We start from the raw sequence: 22,791 nt of genomic DNA, 5'->3' as shown, positions 1-22,791 counted from the left end.
ACCCCAGACTACTTGGCTGTTAGTTATCACTTTGGCTTGCTTTGCACCCACTTCCTTATGCAGCCTAGTCCTCTGCATGTCTGCTTCCAGTGAAGCAGATCCCACTGGTGATCAATGAATGACACTGACTCCTAGATTAAGGAGACAACCCCATTTACCCAGGTGCAAGCCCCGCTGAATTCAATAAGACCTGTTTCTCGGTAGGCATGGTTAGGATTGCGCTGTGCATTTGCTGAGGTTGTGTACAAACCTAGCACATACATGCTGGAAAGAAATCTAATTTAGCTTAACTGAGAGGAAAATACACACACAGAGACAGGGCTAAACCGCATACATGGTGTAGTAAACAAGTGTTAACTGCATTCACTGCTCAGTCTATTGCTTTCCCCATTGCGTATTTCAGACTGTAAACTCCTTGCAGGCAGGGATTTACTTTTTGCTTATGCCACTTGCACTCACGGGCTGTGCTGTCATCCCAGCATTGCGTTCACTGGGCCCAAGTAAGAGGGGAAGGGCCATAGCTTAGTGGTAGAGGGTCTGCCTTGCAAGCAAAAGGTCCCGGGTTCAATCCCAGGCCTCTCCAGGTATGGCTTGTGCGAAAAATCCTGGATAGCCGCTGCTAGTCAGTGTAGGCATTACTGAGCTAGTGTTCTGACTCGGTATAAGGCGGCTTCTAAGGAGACGTAGGATCGGGCTACGAGTCCCACATCGCGCAGACTGAAGCGAGCGCGCCGCTATTTGTAGGGAAGCTGCGCGGGGAAAAAATACGCGCCGGAGTGGCAGCGACCCCTCGACATGCTGAGGAAGCGCGCCAGCACCGTCCAGAGGTTTGTGAGGGGAGAGCCGGGAGAAGGCGAAGCGAGCGGCTGAAGCGTCCCCCTCCTCTCTCAAGCAGCGGTCCGGGCACCTCGCACTCGCTTCTTCAGGCGACTAGAGCGCGGCAGAGCCCGGGCAGCCCACCCCCTTCTCCTCCTCCTCCTCTTCCTCTCCTTCCCTCCGCCCAGCGCGCTCGGCTCGGGCGTGGATGTTCGCTGGGAGCTCAGCTCTTCTGGGTTTTTCCCCCCCCCCGCCTCGCTCGCTCCGACCCGGGCTCTTCGGCTGCCTTGCTCGGCGCGGGCAAGCCGCCTAGAGCCTCTCCAGGGCGCTCCTTGCACCTGGACGCCGCCTCCTCCGGGGAAGCTGAAGTTTGCGCGCCAAAAGCCGGGCAGGGATGGAATCCGTCAACCAGGTAAGGGCGCCTGAGGGAAGGAGGCAGGGGGAAGCGCGCGGGGGGGAAGGTTTCGCCGCGGGGGTTGGCATCCCCCCTGCCCGGACTCTGCCCTCACTGGCTTTTCTCTCCCCCCCCCCAGCTCGCCTCCAAGGGAACCTTCCGGGCGGTGAAGGAGCCCCTGGCTTTCCTGAGGGTGCTGGAGTGGGTAAGTCGGACGGCCAGCTCGAAAAGGTGGAGGAGGGAGGAAGGGCGAGCGAGCGAGCGGAAGGGGTGGTGTTTGGGCTTGTGTGGGGCTTGTGAGGGGTGCCCGGGTCGGCTGGGGGGAAGCTGTGCCCGGCGTTGAAGGTCTCAAGGCAGTGGTTTCGGTGACTTCTTGACCCTCTGCTAATGGGGGAAGGGTTTCCGCTTTTTTTGGGGGGGGTGAGGATCCTGCAAATCCAAACCCCTCTGGATCTCCACCAACTGTTTTTGCTTTCGAGGGTGGGAGCAGGAAAATCCAGCTCCAGGTTTTTCTTCCTCTTCTGAGGTAGGAAGAGGAGGGCATTTTTAATTTATTTTTTAAAGAGGGTTCTGGCTTTCAAGTCCACCTAGAAAGGTTGCTAAGTGCTTGTTTTCTATTTAGGGAATAATAGCCCTCTCTGTTTTGCATTCACTTCTTTTGGCTTGATGAAACAGGTGCGTTTCCTTCTCCTCCTCCTTCTCCTTCCTTCCCTCCCTCCTTCAAGGTTCTGGTGAAGCCTGGCTAGGATTGTAAGTCCTTTGAGGAAGAAGAAGTAGGAACCTAGGGTGAAGAATTGAACTTGGGGTTAAGTGTGGGGAGGGGGAGAAAGACACAGTCGTGCTGCCTTTCCTTCCCCGGGATAGGAAATTGGGGAGGGAAATATGGCAGTGAGAGCTTCCCAAAGTGTAAACACAGGATGGAGTAGAGGCACATGTTCCTTCCTCCTAGCAACCTGCTGGGGAAAGGAAAGAGGATGGGGGAAAATAAGGGCAGGCAAAATGGTTCAAAAGCTTCTCTCTATCCCTGTTATTCATTATCTACTGCCCCTTTCTAAGGGGCCTGTTTGGCCTCCCCACAAAAACCCTTGAGGAGGCCTGGCTTCTCCTTCCCCACTTTTTGAAGCCAGTCAGTGCCTCTGCCCAGATGAATGGTATTTTAGATCCCATCCCCTGTCCCCCCCCACCTCCCCATGCACTCAGATTTGTTTGCTTTGTGCCTGGCTTCCTTTGGCTTCATCCACTCTGCTCATTTAAGTGCAAAACGAAAGAACTGAATATATTTCCCCCTCATTTCTATCAAACATTTCTCCCCCCCAACCCCCTCCCCCCTAGTTGTTATGCATTTAGCAAACTAGTCTCTGGGCTTGAGCAGTAAATTGAGGCAGATAATTGGTTAGCGGAATAATGTCAGTGTTTGTTTCTCTGATCCTTATTCGGAGTGAAATCTGCAGGTCAAATGACATCCATTGCCAGTAGGTCTGAAGGAAGAGGAAGAACCCATCTGAACGGAAAGTTCAGAGCCTGTCGTGGAAGATTAATCACATCCTCTCTAATGTTGAATGGCGAGCAAATTATGTAATATATATGTGTGTGGGGTGTGTGTGTGTGTGTTGATTCACACATATTATGAACTTGTACATTCATCTGACGTTTAGTACACGCATCTGACGTTTGCGGTGACATACACAAGCCCTTTGAAGAAGCATTTTTTCATGATTCTTTTCTTCTGTGTGAGTCCAATGTTAAGTACAGTGGTACCTCGGTTTATGAACACAATTGGTTCCGGAAGTCTGTTCATAAACTGAAGCGTTCATAAACTGAAGCGAACTTTTCCATTGAAAGTAATGGAAAGTGGATTAATCCGTTCCAGACGGTCCGCAGAGTACTTAAACTGAAGCGTTCATAAACTGAAGCGAACTTTCCCATTGAAAGTAATGGAAAGTGGATTAATCCGTTCCAGACAGGTCCGCAGAGTACTTAAACTGAAGCGTTCATAAACTGAAGCATGGGTGTAATTGGTTCCGGAAGTCTGTTCATAAACTGAAGCGAACTTTCCCATTGAAAGTAATGGAAAATGAATTAATCCGTTCCAGATGGGTCCACGGTGTTCATAAACCGAAAATTCATAAACCGAGGTGTTCATAAACCGAGGTTCCACTGTATGCACATGTGGCCATATTTCCCCATAAGATTTACCTAGCCAAGTAGTTTGTTCTACATGGTTGTGTGAAACTTTGGATAGTTTGATATGTAACTCTTTCCTACGGAAATGTGTAAACAATGAGAGGAGTGCTGCCAATCTATTATTATTCCCCACCCCACCCCGTTGCTTCTTGTGCATAAATTCATTTTATGTTTGTGGAATGCATAAGAAAAGCTTTTAATAAAAAGTTTAAGCTGCTAATTAAATGCTCTGTAGGAACAGTTTTAACTGCTAAATGAAGTGTGCCATAGAAACAGTTCATCAGTTGATGGGAATGCCTGTTGGGCATGAATTATATGCTTTGAGCCGACCTTTTCTACAAGGAAATGCTGTTTGAAGGACATGTATGTTGCTGGTCCTTGGGGCTGGGCTAAATACTGGCAGTTTGTGTCTTTGCCTGTGAATACTGTATTTTAATAGTTATTATCTCTGTTTCAAAGATGGGGCAGAAGCTGAAAGAATGTAGTCATGTGGCCTACCCAAAGTCTAAAGAACACCCAAAACAGAGCAAAAACAAAGAACAGCTCAGGGAGCAGGGAATCTAGCTGGTGGTGAAGGCTTGCTTCAGAAGACCAGTTGTTGGTGTAGAAAACTGGTTAGGCCAGAAAATTCTGCATACTTTGGTTCCAAACAGTGTTGCAACTGGAGCCTAATGATGATGGTGTGCTTGTTTCATGCATCTTATCATCCAGCTAGACAATCACAGTGAAATAAATTGAAGGACAAGTTAGGCATGGAAATGGAGCTTTTGCTTTCTGCCCATAATTTAATTGTGTTGCTATATCATGTGTCTGCCTGCCTGCCTGTCTTTGCAGCACATGTGGTTGGATCTGTATTTATTTCATAGCAAACCATGATGCATATTAGGTCGCCAATGTCTGCTGAAGATTTTTGGGTTATGTATATGGAATTTCACATTGTCTAGGCAGGGTAGAAAGCATCTAGTTGTGACTATCTATGACTGTCTTAGAGTCAATTAGAAGAAGCTTGATGCTTTCTGCCATATGACCAGTATATCGTTTTGTTTCATACAAAAGCCACAATATCTATGTGCCATTGTTTATGCATACCAGCCTCTATGCTTCCTGAACTTTGCAATGAAACCTGAACTGGGGCCTTTTAAGGGAAGGGTGAGGCATTGTGGCAGGATGGAATAGACCATAGCTGCCAAGTTTTCCCTTTTCTCGCGAGGAAGCCTATTCAGCATAAGGGAAAATCCCTTTAAAAAAGGGATAACTTGGCAGCTATGGAATAGACTATCCAGAATTTGAAGATAAAATGATTCTCACCCCCCCGCAGTCACCTCAAGGTTCTTCTGTTGAATCCCCTTTTTCAGCCATGTCAAGGCAGAAATGTATGGAATGCTGTATTCACAGGAAGATACAAATAATGCTTTAACAGTGTATTTTCCAGAGACTGCTATCAGCTTAATACGAGGATTGCACCACGTACACTTCTTGCTGCCAACTCAAACCTACAGATCTCTTGAGCTTTGAGCCAGAGGTGTAAAACACTTCATGGACAGCATGACTCTATGAGGGTGCTTATGGGCTGGATTGCTGACCCACAAAGAGCTTGGCTTAAGGAATCATAGAATTGTAGAGTTGGAAGGGACATCAATGCAAGGAGGCAGTAGTCAGGGCTTTATGGTGGTACGGATTTTGACTCTTAAGTCTTTTCAGCTGCATTAGTTTTAGAGGAGATTTCTACAATTAATAGCATCATTTGCATCAAGTATCCATCAATAATCACAGAGTTGTTCAGACTTGTGTAGGCTGATTATATCACTTGACTTGCACCCAGTAGTCTGTGCCCTTGGACTGATTTTGATCTTATGAAAAAAATCTTCAAAATTACGGTTTTTAGGTAGGAAAGCGAAACATTATAATTCATTTTTCTTCCAAACTGATATGTTGCTGATTTCCTAGAACAGTTTATGATAAAGCTACTAAAGCACAGTGTTTTCTGTTTTCTTAAATGCCCTTTTTATTGACTAATTTTCTAGTGATAACCAGCCAGTGACAAAACTCAGCTTGACTCAGCCTCAAACCTAGTTCCAAAGATGTAACCACATTTTTCTCCTGTCAAAAAAACCCCAAAACAAAACCCAAATAGTTTTGTGGCATCTTCTTGTTTTGTTTTTCCCCAGCATCTCACATCCACATTTGGATATGATCTCTCCTCCTCCACGAGGGGAGACTTTGTGGGTGGGACACGCTCCTCGCGGCAAGCAGGGGTGTGTGTATCGGCCCCCTGCTGCAGCCAATCCCTGCTGCCGCGCCAAGCCTCTGGCTGACCAGTAGGGCCGGCCTGGGGGTGGGGTTTGGGGACATTTGAAGCGGCGCGGCAGCAGGGGAATCCTCCTCCAGCTGCATCCCACAGATCTCCCGCCCACCCTCCCTTTAGGCCTTCCCTTTGTGTGTGTGCTTTGACCTTGCTATGGACTTCGGTTGGTTGTCTTGGTTGCCCAAGGGGCCTGGTAGGAGTTTTTTATCCATTTGGCTAATTGGCACCGGCCTCTTGGTTTTTTCGCATCCACATAAGCCTTGCTGTTAGTTTTAGATCATCCGCCTGTTGCATGAGTGGTTCCCCCTTGGTCTTTTGAAATTGTAGGTTCTCCACGTTAACACTGCTTTATTCCTTTGGCCTGAATCGCCTCTTGTCACACGTCCTGCATATGTCTGACTTCAACTTCATGGCCTTCTCCACTCCATCCATAACTTCTGGTCTCTCATATCCAGTTACATACTAGCTTTTCTGTATTTTAATGATACAGTCATATCTCATGTTGCATCCACTTCAGGTTACGTCTTTTCAAATTGCGTCCCGCAGCAACCTGGAAGTACCGGAATGGTTACCTCCAGGTTTTGATGCTCCCGCATGCACAGAAATGCTAAAACACACTGCATGCATGCACAGACGAAGCACTTCTGGATGCAAACGCTTTGAGTTGCGGACAAGCCTCCGGGACGGATTATGTCCGCAAGTCGAGGTTCCACTGTATTCCTGACATTGAACATTCCATGGTACATTGTGTTATTCTTAAGCTGTTCACGTTTCTCTGTGTCATGGTCCAGGTCAGGCATAGGAAAACTTGGCCCTCCAGATGTTTTGGGACTACAACTCCCATGATCCCTAGCTAACAGGACCAGTGGTCAGGGATGATTGGAACTGTAGTCCCAAAACATCTGGAAGGCCAAGTTTGCCTATGCCTGGTCCAGGTCTTCTCTCCATAACACATCACATGTAATACATTACTTTAGTTTTGGCTAGGTTCATCTTCAGTCCTACCTTTTTTGATACTGTACTTCATTTAGTTCTTCCAATATTTTTTTATTGCTCTTGTTGACCTTTGGCTATTGCAACTATATCTTCTGCATATCACAGACAATTTACATATATTCCATTGATCTTAATTCCATTCTGGCCTCTTAAAGGCTAACAAATATCTTATGCCTTTTGTGGACCAAAGTTTACCCCATAAAATGCAGGAAGTGTTATAAGTTACAGGTACCTGAATATATATATTCAGGTATATATATATATATACCAACCAACTCAGGATAAAAAAGAAAAAGAAACACATAGTCATCCTTGCCACATAATAGGTTTCAAATCTCATATCTCATTTTCTTGCACTTAATGCTTCATATAATTTGTCATTTAAAACTTAAAATAGGAAACAGCAACCTTCTGCTCATTTTGTTTTTGTTGTGGCAAATTCTACACCAGTTTGCATCCATTCACATATGCTCAGAACAGTCCAATTATGCCCCCTTAATTGCCAGATTTACAGCTGTTTCCTTTCGAGTGTTTAATGACAAGCAATATGACCAGTTTCTCTCCCTCTTAAAATAAAGTGCTGATGCAATGGAATCAATCTGTTTTTAACTACTCTTACTAATAGTGGTGTGTTCTTGGCTGATGCTACCATGCAAAGCTTTGAAGTGCTTGTTCACTGTCTTTCATGCGTGGAGACTTGATAGTGGGGTGTCTAATAAAGTTCTCAGCTTTGAATCGACATCTTTTCAATAGAATGTTGAACTACAGTACTATGTTTCCTGCAGTGTCTCAAGAAGGCCAGCATCCCAAAACAATTCCGTTACTACAAGGGGTAGCCCACATGGTGCTCTCCTAATGTTTGTTGGACTCCAGCTCCCATCATCCCTGACCATTGGCCATACTGGCTGAGGCTGATGGGAGTTGGAGTCCATCAAATATCTTGAAGTAGCTAGGATGGCTACCCTTAAGTTACTGTGCTGCATACAGTGTATCTCGCTGCCAGCAACAAGGTGTAAACCCTGAAGTGATCTCACATATTCATAATGTTTGAATATTCATTCTGTGATGACCAGAGTGGTGTCATGATGGTTTGAGTTTGACTATTTCAATAAATGGTTTTAAGCTTTTTTATAGCATTGTGTTTTAACTGTTGGAACCCTCCCTGGCACTTTCATATGAATGACAGGTAATAAAACAACAGCAGCAACAAGTAAGAGGAGCATTATTCATAGACTGTGTTCTTGTGGTTCAGGAAACTCTATCTCTTTCCTCCCTTTACATCCAAGGCTGTACCCAGCTGCCCCCTGCAGCCTATTCAGGGGCCCTGGATAAGACTGACCCAACTTGGAGACCACTCAACCTGGATTGTCATGGGAATAACCACACAATTGGTAACATTTACATGGAAAGGGAGGGGGAGTCTTGATAGATTACTTAATTTATGGATGGTCAGTGCAATTACTTCGAGGTGTCCTCTTCTCTCAGATGGAATTCATAAGGTTCCTGTGCTTTACCAGGTTACATTACTGGGGCTAATCTTGCAAGTAGAAGGGCAACTAGGGCAACAGTGGAAGAAGATTCACAGCAAACTCAACCGAGCACATCTTAAAGGCCATCTTCCTATGTATTCTATGACGGCAGCGAAGAAGTTACTGTTTTCTGTCACCATCCCATCTGTTCGGTGTTGTGCAGTGGAGTTTCCCCATGTGATAAGGGACTTCATTGAAATCAGTCTGGCCAGAGAGAGAGTATCTGAGTTCTGGCACCTTTTTGCTGCATTACGGCAGCTCTGTAGTGTGGTGGGAATCATTGAATTCTTCTGAGTTAAACAGCTATTGCCTAATCCAACACATTTTGGGTTGGGGGGAGCAAGGGGAGTGTGTGGTTACACAGTGTGATACTGTACTTTATTATTTTCAGCATTTGGTTAAAATGTAGCTGTTTAGAATGGACTTCAACTGAAGGACATTTCTCTCCTTGTTATATTAGGGTTGTTTCCTTTTCTGTGCATTCAGTTGGGGCTTTTGAGGCTGCTTGGGAAGAGATATGAGTTGTTTTGTGAATTTGGTTTCTATTGTTTGTATATTGCACTGTTTATGTAAGCCACTTCAAGGGGTTCTTTTTTAAAAAAAAGTTTTAAAGATTGAAAAAAAAAATCAATGAATACGAAATATGCATGAGAAGACAAATGTTTTGAATGGGTCCTGGCTGTGTAAACAGAGTACACCATATGACATAGCAGTGATTCTTTTCCCATCACATGAATCTCTGGTGGACAGTGAGACAAAAATTTAAAAAAAGAAATGTGACTCAGCTGGGTGGTGTTCAAGTCTGTGCTTGTGGTGTGGCTTTTTATCACAGTGCATAAACTTGCCCCAAAGCTGCTATAAGCTGAAGACACACAGAATTCACTTGTGTGCAAAGTAAGTGCAGTAGACAAGCAAGCTACACAGGTGTGGCAAAAGTGGGTAGCAGGACAATGAGACACACACCCCATTTCTGAAGCAAAGTGTGAGACCTCCCACCTCCTTATCTCATAGATTATTCATGCTGATTTACACAATTGCCCTGAGGACAATTGGCACTAGGATTAAAGGTAAAGGTAAAGGGACCCCTGACCGTTAGGTCCAGTCGGGAACAACTCTGGGGTTGCGGCGCTCATCTTGCTTTATTGGCCGAGGGAGCCGGCGTACAGCTTCCGGGTCATGTGGCCAGCATGACTAAGCCGCTTCTGGTGAACCAGAGCAGCGCACGGAAATGCCATTTACCTTCCCGCCGGAGTGGTACCTATTTATCTACTTGCACTTTGGCGTGCTTTCGAACTGCTAGGTGGGCAAATTAGGAAGAGACATATGATTTGGGGTAAACATGTTTTTTTCAGTAGCTATTGATATTATTCCTTCAGTTTGAGTTGGGGTTTTTTGCTTGTAAAAGGATATACTCAGGGATTGTCAATTTCATTTGGTAAAGTGGAGTTTTGTTGCTTTTTTAAATTTTTATTTACAGTACAATTCCATGAATTTTCACTTGGAAATAAGTGTGTATCAGCTGGCAGCCCTAGAAATGTGTTGTTTTCTTTAGAAGTTACTCTTTCTTCCTAAGCCTTGAAATAACAGTTTCACTAATTTTTTAATATTGGTAGTTTCTTTCCCTGCTTGAGCAAAACCATACTGGCATGCAGCTTTTGTTTTGAATTGCTGTCTTTGGAAGAAAACATAAAACAAAAATAAAACAGGCAGAAGGCAGTTAGTCGATCAATCCTTGGTTTCCTTTCACCTGGAGAAAACATCTTTCCTTTTCAGTGTTGCTTTCGTTCTGTTCTTTCTGTTCCTCTCGGCCTCCTTAATAGGCATTTCACTTTATCTTGAGGCAGAAATTGCAAAACTCTTTAATGTACAGATAATGCTAGTGCACTGTATTTATCTCTCCATCTGTAGCTGGAACTTATTTTCGAGCCTTACCACGGCAGTCTTCAGATAAAGCTGATAAGCCTCAATTTCCAACATACATCAGCATAAGTAATGGGAGAATGAGGGCCAAACAGTATTCTAGGAACAGAAATGCTCTGTTTGGGTCAGTGTAAGTTGGAAAGAGCAAACATTCCAGAGAACAACAACAAAATTGGTTGGAGAAGATTTAGGGCTATATTTTTGATGTATTCTGCAATTAAATGTATCACATCTAGGGCTGAGTGTGTACTTGAATGGGGAAAAGCATGTCCATAAACGTTAGCTGGTCCAGAGTGGCACTCTGAGAGTGACTCAGCATTTGGGTGCGACAGACAGAGGTCTAGGCTTGTTTTATTTTCATTGAGTACATATTTGTTTTCAGACCAATTCAGGGGGCTAGCTTAATCTTAAATTGTTTAATGTGTTAGATATCTAAAGGACTATCTCATCACATGTATGCAGTCTTGTAGATGCAGGTCAACATCAGAGGTCCTTGTGCCTTTTCACCAACAGTGAGTTTAGTAGGTTGGCACTTAGAGGCAAGAGCTTCTTAGCTGTATCCCCCCATCAGCGTCTGTTTCATCCATGTTTCATCCACTGTATTGCCAATATTTGGCTATTTCTAGAGGGGCTTTGGGGACTGCTTCTATTGTTTTTTAACATGAGTACCGTTTTCCACTTTGGTGTGTTTTGTATATCAGGATATAACTATTTTAATAAATTGATTAAATGCAGCACTTCCTGTTTTTAAAAACATGTTTGGAGTGCCAAAATATGATTTTCCTTTTGATGATTCCCTCCAGCACTTCTTTGTAGAATATTAGTACATTTGTTTAATCAGCCTTACTTTGATATTTGATATTACTTTGATATTTTGTAGCCAAATATGATTGTGTTCTTTTTTGTGAAATAATGTCAGGAATGGGAATGTTTACTATGTGATCCCTGATGGGATGGATTATCCTACCCTATCAGGAATTGAGTTTGAGTAGTTCATATTCTTGGCAGTTTTGTAAGCTGCTCTGAGAGCCATTTTTTTTTTAGAAGGGTGGGGTATAAATGCTATACCACCAGCAGCTATAGTGTTTGCTATGGTATAATTAATGCACCTTTTCAACAGAATTGAACAATCTTATTTCCTGCCCACCCGATGCTGACTTGGAGTGGCTAAGCCCCAATGTCTTCTGCTTTTGTTCAGTTTGTACGTGTTTATGTTTGAGTAAGCGAGACAGTGCATAAGCTGCTCTGCACTGCTGTAAAATACATGTGTTGTCATAAAATGAAGCTGCTTACAAATTTATCTTTCCTTGAGTGCTTATTTGACAGCAGTACCTGTTTGGAAACCTTAATAAGAAAAGAGAGAATATGATGCTTTTACTTAATAGTCTATTCATTTATCCCCCCCCCCCCCGCAATTCTGTTTTCAATAAGTCCTGAGTGTAAGGCACACAGGCTTTGTGCTGCATCCAGGCTATACCAAAACCCACTCTTCTGTCTGTTGTCCCAATGCACTTTCACACATCTCTGCAGTTATAGCAGCATGCAAAGTTAGAAAGTGCCAGCGTAACCTAACTCTTTGATCTGCTGGCGTGGGGTTCTGTCATCGGATTAATTCATTTTTGTTTTGTTTAGGCATTCTTTTTCATAAGAAGATACAAAGCTGAAAATGAATGAACTGCAGCTAAAATCTTATGTTCATTTTTCACATGGTCTAGTCCTCATCTGAAGACTGCAAAAAACAAAGCCATGCTTCCCCTGCCCGCCTCCCTGGGTCTCTTCTCCAGTCTTCAGAGTGGATGGAAGCGGAGAGGCAGAAAAAGGTCCTCCTTTCCTTCCACTCTGTAGTTTTAATCTGAAATCTTAGGTGCAGTACTGTGCCCAGAACTCAGAAACTGCTCACGCTAATGAAATTCCTTGTCGCAAAACACACCTAGAACAATGGGAGTATCGAACGCTGCAGGATACAATGTTGTTGTTGTTTAGTCATTTAGTCGTGTCCAACTCTTTGTAACCCCATGGACAGAGCACGGCAGGCACTCCTGTTTTCCACTGCTTCCCGCAGTTTGGTCAAACTCATGTTGGTAGCTTCGAGAACTTTGTCCAACCATTTCAACCTCTGTAGTCCCCTTCACCTTGTCATAGCTGCCAAGTTTTCCCTTTTCTCGCAAAGAAGCCTATCAGCATAAGGGAAAATCCCTTTTAAAAAGGGATAACTTGGCAGCTATGCTCCTTGTGCCCTCAATCTTTCCCAACATCAGGGTCTTTTCTAGGGAGTCTTCTCTTCTCATGAGGTGACCAAAGTATTGCAGCCTCAGCTTCAGGATCTGTCCTTCCAGTGAGCACTCAGGGCTGATTTCCTTCAGAATTGATAGGTTTGATCTTCTTGCAGTCCATGGGACTCTCAAGAGTCTCCTCCAGCACCATAATTCAAAAGCATCAATTCTTCTGCGATCAGCCTTCTTTATGGTCCAGCTCTCACTTCCATACATCACTACTGGGAAAACCATAGCTTTAACTATATGGACCTTTGTCGGCAAGGTGATGTCTCTGCTTTTTAAGATGCTGTCTAGGTTTGTCATTGCTTTTCTCCCAAGAAGCAGGCGTCTTTTAATTTCGTGACTGCTGTCAACATCTGCAGTGATCAAGGAGCCCAAGCAAGTAAAATCTCTCACTGCCTCCATTTCTTCCCCTTCTATTTGCCAGGAGGTGATGGGACCAGTGGCCATGATCTTAGTTTTTTTTGACGTTGAGCTTCAGACCATATTTTGCGCTCTCCTCTTTTACCCTCATTAAAAGGTTCTATAATTCCTCCTCACTTTCTGCCATCAAGGTTTTGTCAAATGCATATCTGAGGTTGTTGATATTTCTTCCGGCAATCTTAATTCCGGTTTGGGATTCATCCAGTCCACCCTTTCACATGATGGATTCTGCATATAAGTTAAATTAGCAGGGAGACAATATACAACCTTGTCGTACTCCTTTCCCAATTTTGAACCAATCAGTTTTTCCATGTCCAGTTCTAACTGTAGCTTCTTGTCCCACATAAAGATTTCTCAGGAGACAGATGACGTGATCAGGCACTCCCATTTCTTTAAGAACTTGCCATAGTTTGTTGTGGTCGACACAGTCAAATGCTTTTTATTGCAGGATACAATACTTACTGTAAATAGAAATTAAAAATTTATCAAACGAAAGTATAACTAGGAAACGGTTCTGACCAGGACTGTGCCTCAATTTCCCTAATTTCTGCAATTATGTAAGTAAATGCCCACATTTGTTCAACAGGTGACCTTGCTTCCTGTTCTGTAGACTCTGCCTCTTTCCATTATTAGAGGGCTACATTGTGGAACCTACAATTTATTTTGAAGGCTTACAGCTGTGTCTCTTGGTGAGAGCTGTAAACAAACATTTGCTGCCCTTACCTGAGTCTCTAACCCGTTGCATTCATATATAATGTATCGTAACAAAAGTGAAGGGAGAACAGGTACTGCTGCCGATGAGTCATCGGGTGTTGCTGCTCTGAATCTTTTTACCTTTGTGTTGTTTCACCAAGAGACATTGCCATCCTTTAAAGCCTGAGAATATATGCTTGCTTTTTCACATTTCAGTACTTCTTCACATTGCATATAATTAACTTAGGGAATTTGCTATCACAGGCTGGTCAGATGGACACAAACTTGGGTGTCTTTAAAAGAGTTTGTTATAAATAAATAAATAAATAAATGCAGATAAAACCAGTAAGCTTTATTTCCTGATCAAAGTCCATAGAGTTGCGTTGATCCCATAGAAGAAGAAGACAGAGAGGCACACGAGACTCTTATCTGAACAAATTTCTGTTGAATGTGTGTGTGTGATTTTCAGTGACCCAGATCTTCCTCGGGCAGAATGTTTGAGGAAAGAAATGAGAAAATATTTAGATATTTCTGTGCAGAGACTCCCCGCTGTGCCTGGCTTATCCTATTGTCTGCAACCCTTTCAATATTAAGATGAAGTTGATGCAGATCATGCTTAACTATATTAAATATAGGACATATGCTGAAGCTTCAGGATATACAAAGGCTTCCTAGACCAAAGAAGTAAATAAAAATCTCCTTTTAGGTTTCTTTTTGGATCTGTTTAGCATTACTGGGTCCAGATTTATGTCACACTAAGAGAATGCTGCAGTGGGAAAAGTTGGAGGGCACCCATGAATTTTTTTTTTTAAATGACATGAGTCCTGTGTCACCCTGAAGACTAACAACATTAGAATGTGACCTTGCATGGGCTTTAGCCTGCCAAAGTTATGCCACAATACATTTGTTAAACTTAAAACGCCAGAAGATTCTTTGTTACATATATTTTTTTGTAGCAGTGGATGGAGCACAGCTATTCCTTTAGAATTTGCAGATTCAAAGTTCATCAAGGGTATGTACATAAAGCTATTCTGTGATCATGACATGGCTAGCAGTTGCCTACACATCCAGCTCAGAAGCAACTGAGAGGAAAGGCAAAGTGTCTGTATATTTCTGTCAGCTTGAACTTTTTTGTTGCTTCTCTCCTGTTATCACTTTTATACTTGTTTTGACTCAAGTGTGTCTCATGGGCCCAACCTGGCTGAAGCACCCAAAGCTGCAAATATATTCAAACGTGCCTGGGAGTAAGTCCTATTGAACAAAATGTGACTTGATTTTGAGGAAACAGGCAAAGGGTTGCACTGTATATATATATATATATGTGTGTATATATATATATATATATATATATATATATATATATATATATGTATATATATATGAAATTTGTAGACTTCCCTTCATCTGCAGATCCCAGGGCAGTTCACAACATAAAATTGCAATATAAAAACCACAAAATACATACAGTAGTAAAAACAAGAAAAATGATAAGCCAAGAATTCCCCCTCCCGCAACACATTTAAAGGACTTTGGATGTCAATCAACTTCAAGGCCTGGTTGAAGAGAAGGCATGTAACGAAGGCGCCAGACACGCCTCCCTAGGGAGAGCATTCTACAACCGAGAAGCCACTGCAGAGAAGGCCCATTCTCGTGTTGCCACCCTCTAGACCTCTTGTGGAGGGGGCACATGAAGAAGGGCCTCGGAGGATGATCTCAGGGTCTGGGTAGGTCGTTGAGGTACTGCAATCCTTAGACATTTAAGGCTTTATAGGTCAAAACCAGCACTTTGAATTGGGCCTGGGATCTTGAGGGGGCATAGGACAATTTCTTTTTCAGAGGTTACTTTTCAAAAGCTCCTCCCTGCTCACACACAAATTGGCCACCCTGTCATGTATGATCTAGTTGACATTCCTGCATTGTAGGGGGTTAGACTAGATGACCCTCAGAGTGACTTCCAACTCGGCAGTTCTATGATCCTATGAAATGGCCAGTTTGAAAATCTCATGAGAGAGTGGTTGAAGGGGAATGTTGCTTGTAGATCTCATGAAGAGTTATGATATAAGGGGTTCACAAATGCATATAAAGTATGTTCTTCTTGTTCTTCCAAGATCCCAGTGTCAGTGATAGGGGGGACAACAATATATGCTGCAAACAAGGCCAAACCTTGGTTTGCCCATGCTCAATATCTTGAAGTAGGGCATGCCACTGTGTCAGTTTATTTGTCTCAAATGATAGGTCAATATTTTATATCTATCTATCTATCTATCTAATCTAATCTAATCTAATCTAATCTAATCTATATCTATATCTATCCCTGCCATGTCTCGAGTTGATCTGGGGACTCACTGTGATTATTTGAGGAAGGACAAAAATCAAAAATATATTTAAGATATTGAAATAATTCGGTGAACTCCACAGCTTTTATGGATGAGCGCCATGGAGTTCCACGGTTTGTTGTTTTCCAGCACCATGGATTAACTGTGCACATCCTCTAAGTACATTAGAACCGCCAAATCCCTTCCCTTCTTTTGGTCTACGGGAAATTTTTGCTACAGGTCTGTGTTAAGAGCCCTGCCAATGAGCTCTGATTTATTAGTTGTTACGATTTGAATCCAGTAACCAAGGGTTCAGCAGGCAAAGCATAAGAAACAGAAATTTGCCTTTGGATATGATTGATCTGGCCTAAAGATCTACCATTCTAGGGATTCTAAAATCTGTTCTTCAGAGTTGTTGAAGGGCAGATATGATGATGATGATGATGATGATGATGATGATGATGATGATGATGATATTACTTATACCCCACCCTTCTGGCTGGGTTTCCCCTAATTAGAACAATGTATTAATATAAAGACAGGGACCCAGGTGGCACTGTGGGTTAAACCACTGAGCCTAGGGCTTGCTAATCAGAAGGTCAGTGGTTCGAATCCCTGTGATGGGGTGAGCTCCCGTTGCTCGGTCCCAGCTCCTGCCAACCTAGCAGTTCGAAAGCACGTCAAAATGCAAGTAGATAAATAGGAACCGCTACAGTGGGAAGGTAAACGGTGTTTCCGTGTGCTGCTCTGGTTCGCCAGAAGTGGCTTTGTCATGCTGACCACATGACCTGGAAGCTATACACCGGCTCCCTCGGCCAATAATGCGAGATGAGCGCGCAACCCCAGAGTCGGTCACGACTGGACCTAATGGTCAGGGGTCCCTTTACCTTTATTAATATAAAGAATAGCATGCAATGTATTTTCTAACCTTTTTGTGCTGCTCATTCCCTGCCTTTCAAAAGATTTTATACAAGGTGAAGGATTTCATGGGAATGTCAGACATTCGTCATCTTCAGCCTGCATCTTTTCAGGTTTTCTCTTTTAGTCCAGGTACAAATGGTCACAAAGTGTTTTGCAACCGAACGTCCATTTTGGTGTAGTAGAGAGGACAACACTCCCCCACCGGTGTGCACGCTTTCTCTAGACTTGCTGAATTAGGAATGCAGTACCAACTGTGGAATTATGTTGCATTGTCTGTGAAGAATCTATGAAACCCATGTTTATTTTTTTTAAAAAATGTATTCAACTTTCCCCCTCAATAAAAATAAGTATTACCTGAAGTTCTGCGCATAGCAAATGGCCAGCTCTGCAGACTAGTGGAATTGTTGGCCTGTCACTCTGATGTTTATTGCAGAAGAAATACCTGATGTAGCAGGCAATCCTGTAGAACACTGAGTTTGAAGTACATGATTGTAGACTTAAAGTACAGAGAAGGTGGGAGGGGAGGGGAGGGGAAGTGGAAGAAATGTCCTTCTAAATTTCCAAAAGAAAATTATTTGAGATCCTGTTTACCTAAGAGAAGGGTTTAAAGCAGTGCTTCACTGTGCATCTACATTTCAAAAGAATCTTCTTTCGGTGTTTTTTGTCCTTCCAAAATCCACTCCTTTACTTGCTAAGTATTAACTGCAGCACTAATATGCATTTCTGCAGATGAAGCGAATCCATAATCTTTTTTTTTTTAAAGTTGAATTTTTTACACTTTTCTAAATTCATTACAAACTACGTGGTGCAGTGCAAACTTATAAGAGTACAACAGCAACAAAACAAGGAGGGGTTCTTAAAGGAAAGAAAGGGGGGGACACACAGGAAAGCGAAATGAAAACCTAGTAATGCACGTCCAAGCGTCGAACATACAGCAGATGCATAACAAAATGGAGAGCACAATATTCAAGAAATTAATGTAAGGAAGTTGCATGAGTTAATGTGTTGTGATTTTTCCAGCAAAAGCACCCAGTGTGCAAACCAGGGCCAGTGAGGAGTGTGGTCTGGGGGAGGGGGGAATTCTTCACCCCTTCCTTTGCTGATGTTAACTGTTATGTACTGAGCTGAATCCTAGAACAATAGGATTCAGAATCAGCAGTCTGATTGGTCAGCAGGAGCTACCCAATCCAACTCCAGGTGGAAGTGAATCCGCAACCTGATTGGCCTGCAGGAGTAGCCAATCAGGCGGCTGGTAGAAGTGAATCTGCAACCTGATTGGCCTGTAGGAGCAGCCAATCAGGCTGCAGGCAGAAGTCAATCCACAATCTGATTGGCCCACAGTTGTAGCCCTGAAGTAGCCAATCACGCAAGGCCCATTGTGTAAATAATGTATATAAGCAGATGGTTTTGGGAAAAGAGCCATTCTTCTTCTCTTCTTCTCCTTGATGACTATGAGCTGAATAAAGAGCATGAAATTCACTCTCGACTCCGAGTATATTTCATTAACAGATGTGGAAATGAATTGTATGGGGGTAGGGGGAATTGCAGCAGCAGGCTTCTCCCCTCATCTAGGTGCATTAGCTTAACCTCCAACACTTCACATGAAAATAAGGACATTCTGTTGGGTGCCGTATGTGCAAATGATTCCCCAAATGTGTGGCCCTCCAAATGCTGTTGGATTCCAACTCCCTTCAGCCCTAGGCAGTATGTCCAATGGGAATTGGAGTCCGATAACATCTGCAGGGGCCACAGCCCCCCCCCACTCTAGTGAAGATGCAAGGGACAGAGGATGTGTGGGAGGGGGCACCTGCCACCTATGCCTTTTTCTATGCATGCTTTTCAAGTAATATGCAATGCAAAAAAATTAAAGGACGGCAGGGTTTCGGTTCTTGCACTGTTTCAGAATGTGCAAATTAGGCAGGTTCACCTTTAAATGTGAACCAATCTCTCTCATCTCTAGCTCTCAGTAGAACTTAACTGGATAGAATCCTATAGCTACTGTTTCCACATACAATACTTGTAGTTAATCTTTACTTATCCTATTTTATCCTGGATAGACGATTCTCAGAGTTTGGAGGGGGGAAGTGGAGGCTAAATATATGCTCAAGATCGGGGGTGGGGGTGTGAGGAAATCTGTCTCCCCTTGGTTGGAAAATCTTAGGACTATAGACCAAATTGTTGCTGTTGGTTAGTCGTGTCCGACTCTTCGTGACCCCATGGACCATAGCACACCAGGCACTCCTGTCTTCCACTGCCTCCAAACCCTCTGTAGTTGGTTCTCATACTGTCCCTAGGCTACACGCCCCATCCCAAGGTCCACTGCCCTAGCCTTGCTGTGTGCCTTCTTCAGGTGCTTCTGTCAAGCTGGAATGTTTTTTTCTACATAGAGGATAGAAGGTTGTGTGCGTAGAAACCTCTAACTTTCATGTGGCTGAAACCATAGCCTACTATACAAAAGACACATCCAGTGTGCCACCAGCTTTTGCCACTGGACTCTGCCCTCTTTAGCCTCTGGCCCTGCTCACCAGCAGCATGTGTCATTGTGTATTGTGTATGTGTACCGCGGACATGGATTGAGCAGGTGGCTTCTGTTTTCAGCTTTTAAACACTTGCTGAAAGTTTATGTGAGCAGTTAAGAATACACCTTTCCATAATAGTTGATTTCTGATTTTAACATTTTAACACGGTTTTTCTATCATTACTGCAAAAAAGTCTGTTTTTTTTTAATGAATACTATATTTTTATAGATAATAAAATGTGGTCCTTGGAAGGTTACTGATGAAGGAATGTGGTTTCCCTACCCTTGCCACAGGCCCTGCCCAGTCAAATACTTCAGATACTTCAGAGTATATTTGGATCATGGTTTCAAGATTTTACTTAATTCCTCCCCTGCTGCTCTGATGGCAAGAAGCGTCCTTTATTTTAAAAATGGATATTGAGGCACTATAACAAAGCAACAGGATTTCAGGCAGTGGGGTTTTAAGACAAATGTCAGATAAAGAGGCTCTTGGCATGAGTGAGATGTTGCTTTTCTTTCTTTACTGTGACCTGTGTTTATACACGGAGCTGAAGGTGGCATTCATGGGTCTCCCTGTCATCACAACTACGTGAAGGAGGAACAAGGGTTCTTTAAAACCCTTCAGGGGAAATTTCAACTATTGCAGTTGTTATTGTCATTATCTTCACTCCCTCTGCTATACAGTGGTACCTCGGTTTATGAACACAATTGGTTCCGGAAGTCTGTTCATAAACTGAAGCGTTCATAAACTGAAGCGAACTTTCCCATGGAAAGTAATGGAAAGTGGATTAATCTGTTCCAGACGGGTCCACGGCGTTCGTAAACTGAAAATTCATAAACTGAGGTGTTCATAAACTGAGGTTCCACTGTACATTTATATCACACTTTTGCTCCAAGGAGCTCAAGCCCTTAACGGCCTCAGTCCAGTATACTGAGGTCCAGTACCGAGGGCCTTCTGGCGGTTCCCTCGTTGCGAGAAGCCAAGTTGCAGGGAACCAGGCAGAGGGCCTTCTCGGTGGTGGCACCTGTGCTGTGGAACGCCCTCCCATCAGATGTCAAAGTGAACAACAGCTACCAGATTTTTAGAAGACATCTGAAGGCAGCCCTGTTTAGGGAGGCTTTTAATGTTCAATATATTATTTTATTTCATTATTCTGTTGGAAGCCGCCCAGAGTGGCTGGGAAAACCCCATCAGATGGGCGGGGTATAAATAAAAAATTATTATTATTATTATTATTATTATTACCCGGACACTGAGGTCCAGCACCGAGGGCCTTCTGGCGGTTCCCTCGCTACGAGAAGCCAAGTTACAGGGAACCAGGCAGAGGGCCTTCTCGGTAGTGGCACCCACCCTGTGGAACACCCTCCCACCAGGGGTCAAACAACAATTACCAGACCTTTAGAAGGCATCTTAAGGCAGCCCTGTTTAGGGAAGCTTTTAATGTTTGATGGGTTTCTGTATTTTAATGTTTTGTTGGAAGCCGCCCAGAGTGGCTGGGTTCCCCCAGCCAGATGGGTGGGGTATAATTAATAATAATAATAATAATAATAATAATAATAATAATAATAATAATTTATTATTATTATTATTAGGTTCTGTATGCATTTCTCGCCCTCACTATTTTATCCCCACGGTAACCTTGTGGAGGAACTTAGGCTGAGAAACAGTACCTGGCCAGCAGACATTCAATGGGCTTCATGGCTGGGGGGTGGGAAATTGAACCCTGATCTCCCAGGCCCCTCTAACCACTGTACCACCCTGGTTCTGCCACCACCAACCACTTTTTTTTTGCCCTCATCCCTGCTTTAGACATGACTGGAAGAGATGAAAGCTTGCTGTAATCAGGTGCAGTTAGATTCTGAATTTCTTGGCCTCTTTCAAAGTACAGTACTCTTTATCCAATTGCTCCTTTCTGGGATATATTTTTTAAAAGAGAAATAGTTCTCACTCTGCCCTTTTTTTACCTGATAAGAGTCTCATCACATCAAGAGTTTACAGATCCCTTTTGAGAATCACTGCTCCTGTGGGAGATGCATTAGTCCTACTTTCTTCATTATTCTTTCACTCTAGGTATTAAGGCATTCTTTCACACACACCCTTTTAACAGCTTAGTAAGATTTGCCTGTTCAGTTTATATTAAAGTTTTAAAATGAGCTGCAGTAACCCATTTCTGTAGCTTTTCCCAGGGGTTCCTCGCTATATTGCTTTCTGGATCTCTGTGGGAGAGTTGGTGGAGCTGTTAGTTCATTCAAGATTTTAAACTCAACTTAAGTTTCCTTTCCCGGGGAATTCTAGTGCCTCTTGTACCCTACGAAGAGAGAGCACACCTTCTCAAGCTAAAGGATCTGTCTATGTTTAGGCTGGAAAAGAGGAGACTGAGAGAAGATATGATCGTCACCTTCCAATATCTCAAGGGTTGTCACATGGAAGATGGAACAAGCTTGTTTTCTCTTCTCCGGAGGGTAGGACTTGAATTGATGGCTTCAAGTTACAAGAAAGGAGATTCCAACTAAAGGGGATTAGATAAGTTCAGTGGCTAGTAGCTATCAAGGGCTATTAGCCGCAATAGTTTGCTTCCACCTCCACTGTTGAAGGCAGCTTGCTCGTGAATACCAGTCTCTGGGAATCACAAAGTAGGGAGAATATTGTTCAACATGCATTGTCCTGCTTGCAGGCTTTCCATCAGCATCTCACCATCCACTGAGAAACAGGACTAGATGAGTCTTTAGTCTGATCCAGCAGAGCTCTTACATTCTTACATAACCCAATTATTTCAAAGCCTCATTCTATTCTGTGTTTTACTTTCAGTATTCAGTATAATCACCAAGCCATGCCTTTTTCATCATTGGTCTAGACTTGCTTCATGTACAGTTAGGGCACTGATTTTCTATCATGGCTGCAGTTGGTATGTTCAGTGCAGGAGAGGCTGAGCTAGTGCAGATGGGAATTGAGCTGAAAGAGCAGGTAGCCTCTCACTGTGCATTTTGAGGGGATAGCTACTAAGAACTGTCCTGGGCAAAATACTGGCACTGTCAGGTGTGTTGTTGCCCATGGGAGCCGTCTCGTTGACTCCTTTGCTAAGGTCTCCTTACACACAATCCCAACAGTCTTCACTACTTCTTAACTCTCGCAGATTTCAACAGGAGGGCAAGAAGAGGGCAACCAAAATGGTCAAAGGCCTGGAAATGATACCTTATGAGGAACGCCTTAGGGAGGTGGGTATGTTTAGCCTGGAGAAGAGAAGGCTAAGGGGTGATATGATAGCCATGTTCAAATATATAAAAGAAATGTCATATAGAGGAGGGAGAAAGGTTGTTTTCTGCTGCTCCAGAGAAGCGGACACGGAGCAATGGATTCAAACTTCAAGAAAGAAGATTCCACCTCAACATTAGGAAGAACTTCCTGACAGTGAGAGCTGTTCGGCAGTGGAATTTGCTGCCTAGGAGTGTTGTGGAGTCTCCTTCATTGGAGGTCTTTAAGCAGAGGCTTGACAGGCATAT

At 43.4% G+C, this 22,791-nt stretch overlaps 1 protein-coding gene across 2 annotated transcripts in view; it reads left to right on the top strand.

Annotated features, from left to right (window-relative positions):
* Positions 1–392: 392 nt before the first annotated feature.
* The window catches only part of SYNPR (synaptoporin), a 152,826-nt gene continuing 130,427 nt past the window's right edge, over positions 393–22,791 (top strand). Inside the window, exons 1-2 of one of the 2 annotated variants that reach the window (XM_088663320.1) lie at positions 393–1,228; positions 1,350–1,415. Coding sequence is in view for 1 of the 2 variants with exons in the window: in XM_035106752.3 (XP_034962643.3) it covers positions 1,211–1,228; positions 1,350–1,415 (84 nt within the window). In the remaining variant the exon portion in view is untranslated. The remainder of the gene's footprint in view (positions 1,229–1,349; positions 1,416–22,791) is intronic. The other variant, XM_035106752.3, reaches the window with a different exon arrangement.

Source organism: Zootoca vivipara, chromosome 2, assembly GCF_965207765.1.
Source record: "Zootoca vivipara chromosome 2, rZooViv2.hap1.1, whole genome shotgun sequence".
In the NCBI taxonomy this organism is placed as follows: domain Eukaryota; kingdom Metazoa; phylum Chordata; class Lepidosauria; order Squamata; family Lacertidae; genus Zootoca; species Zootoca vivipara.
This window is presented reverse-complemented; position numbering and strand designations above follow the sequence as displayed.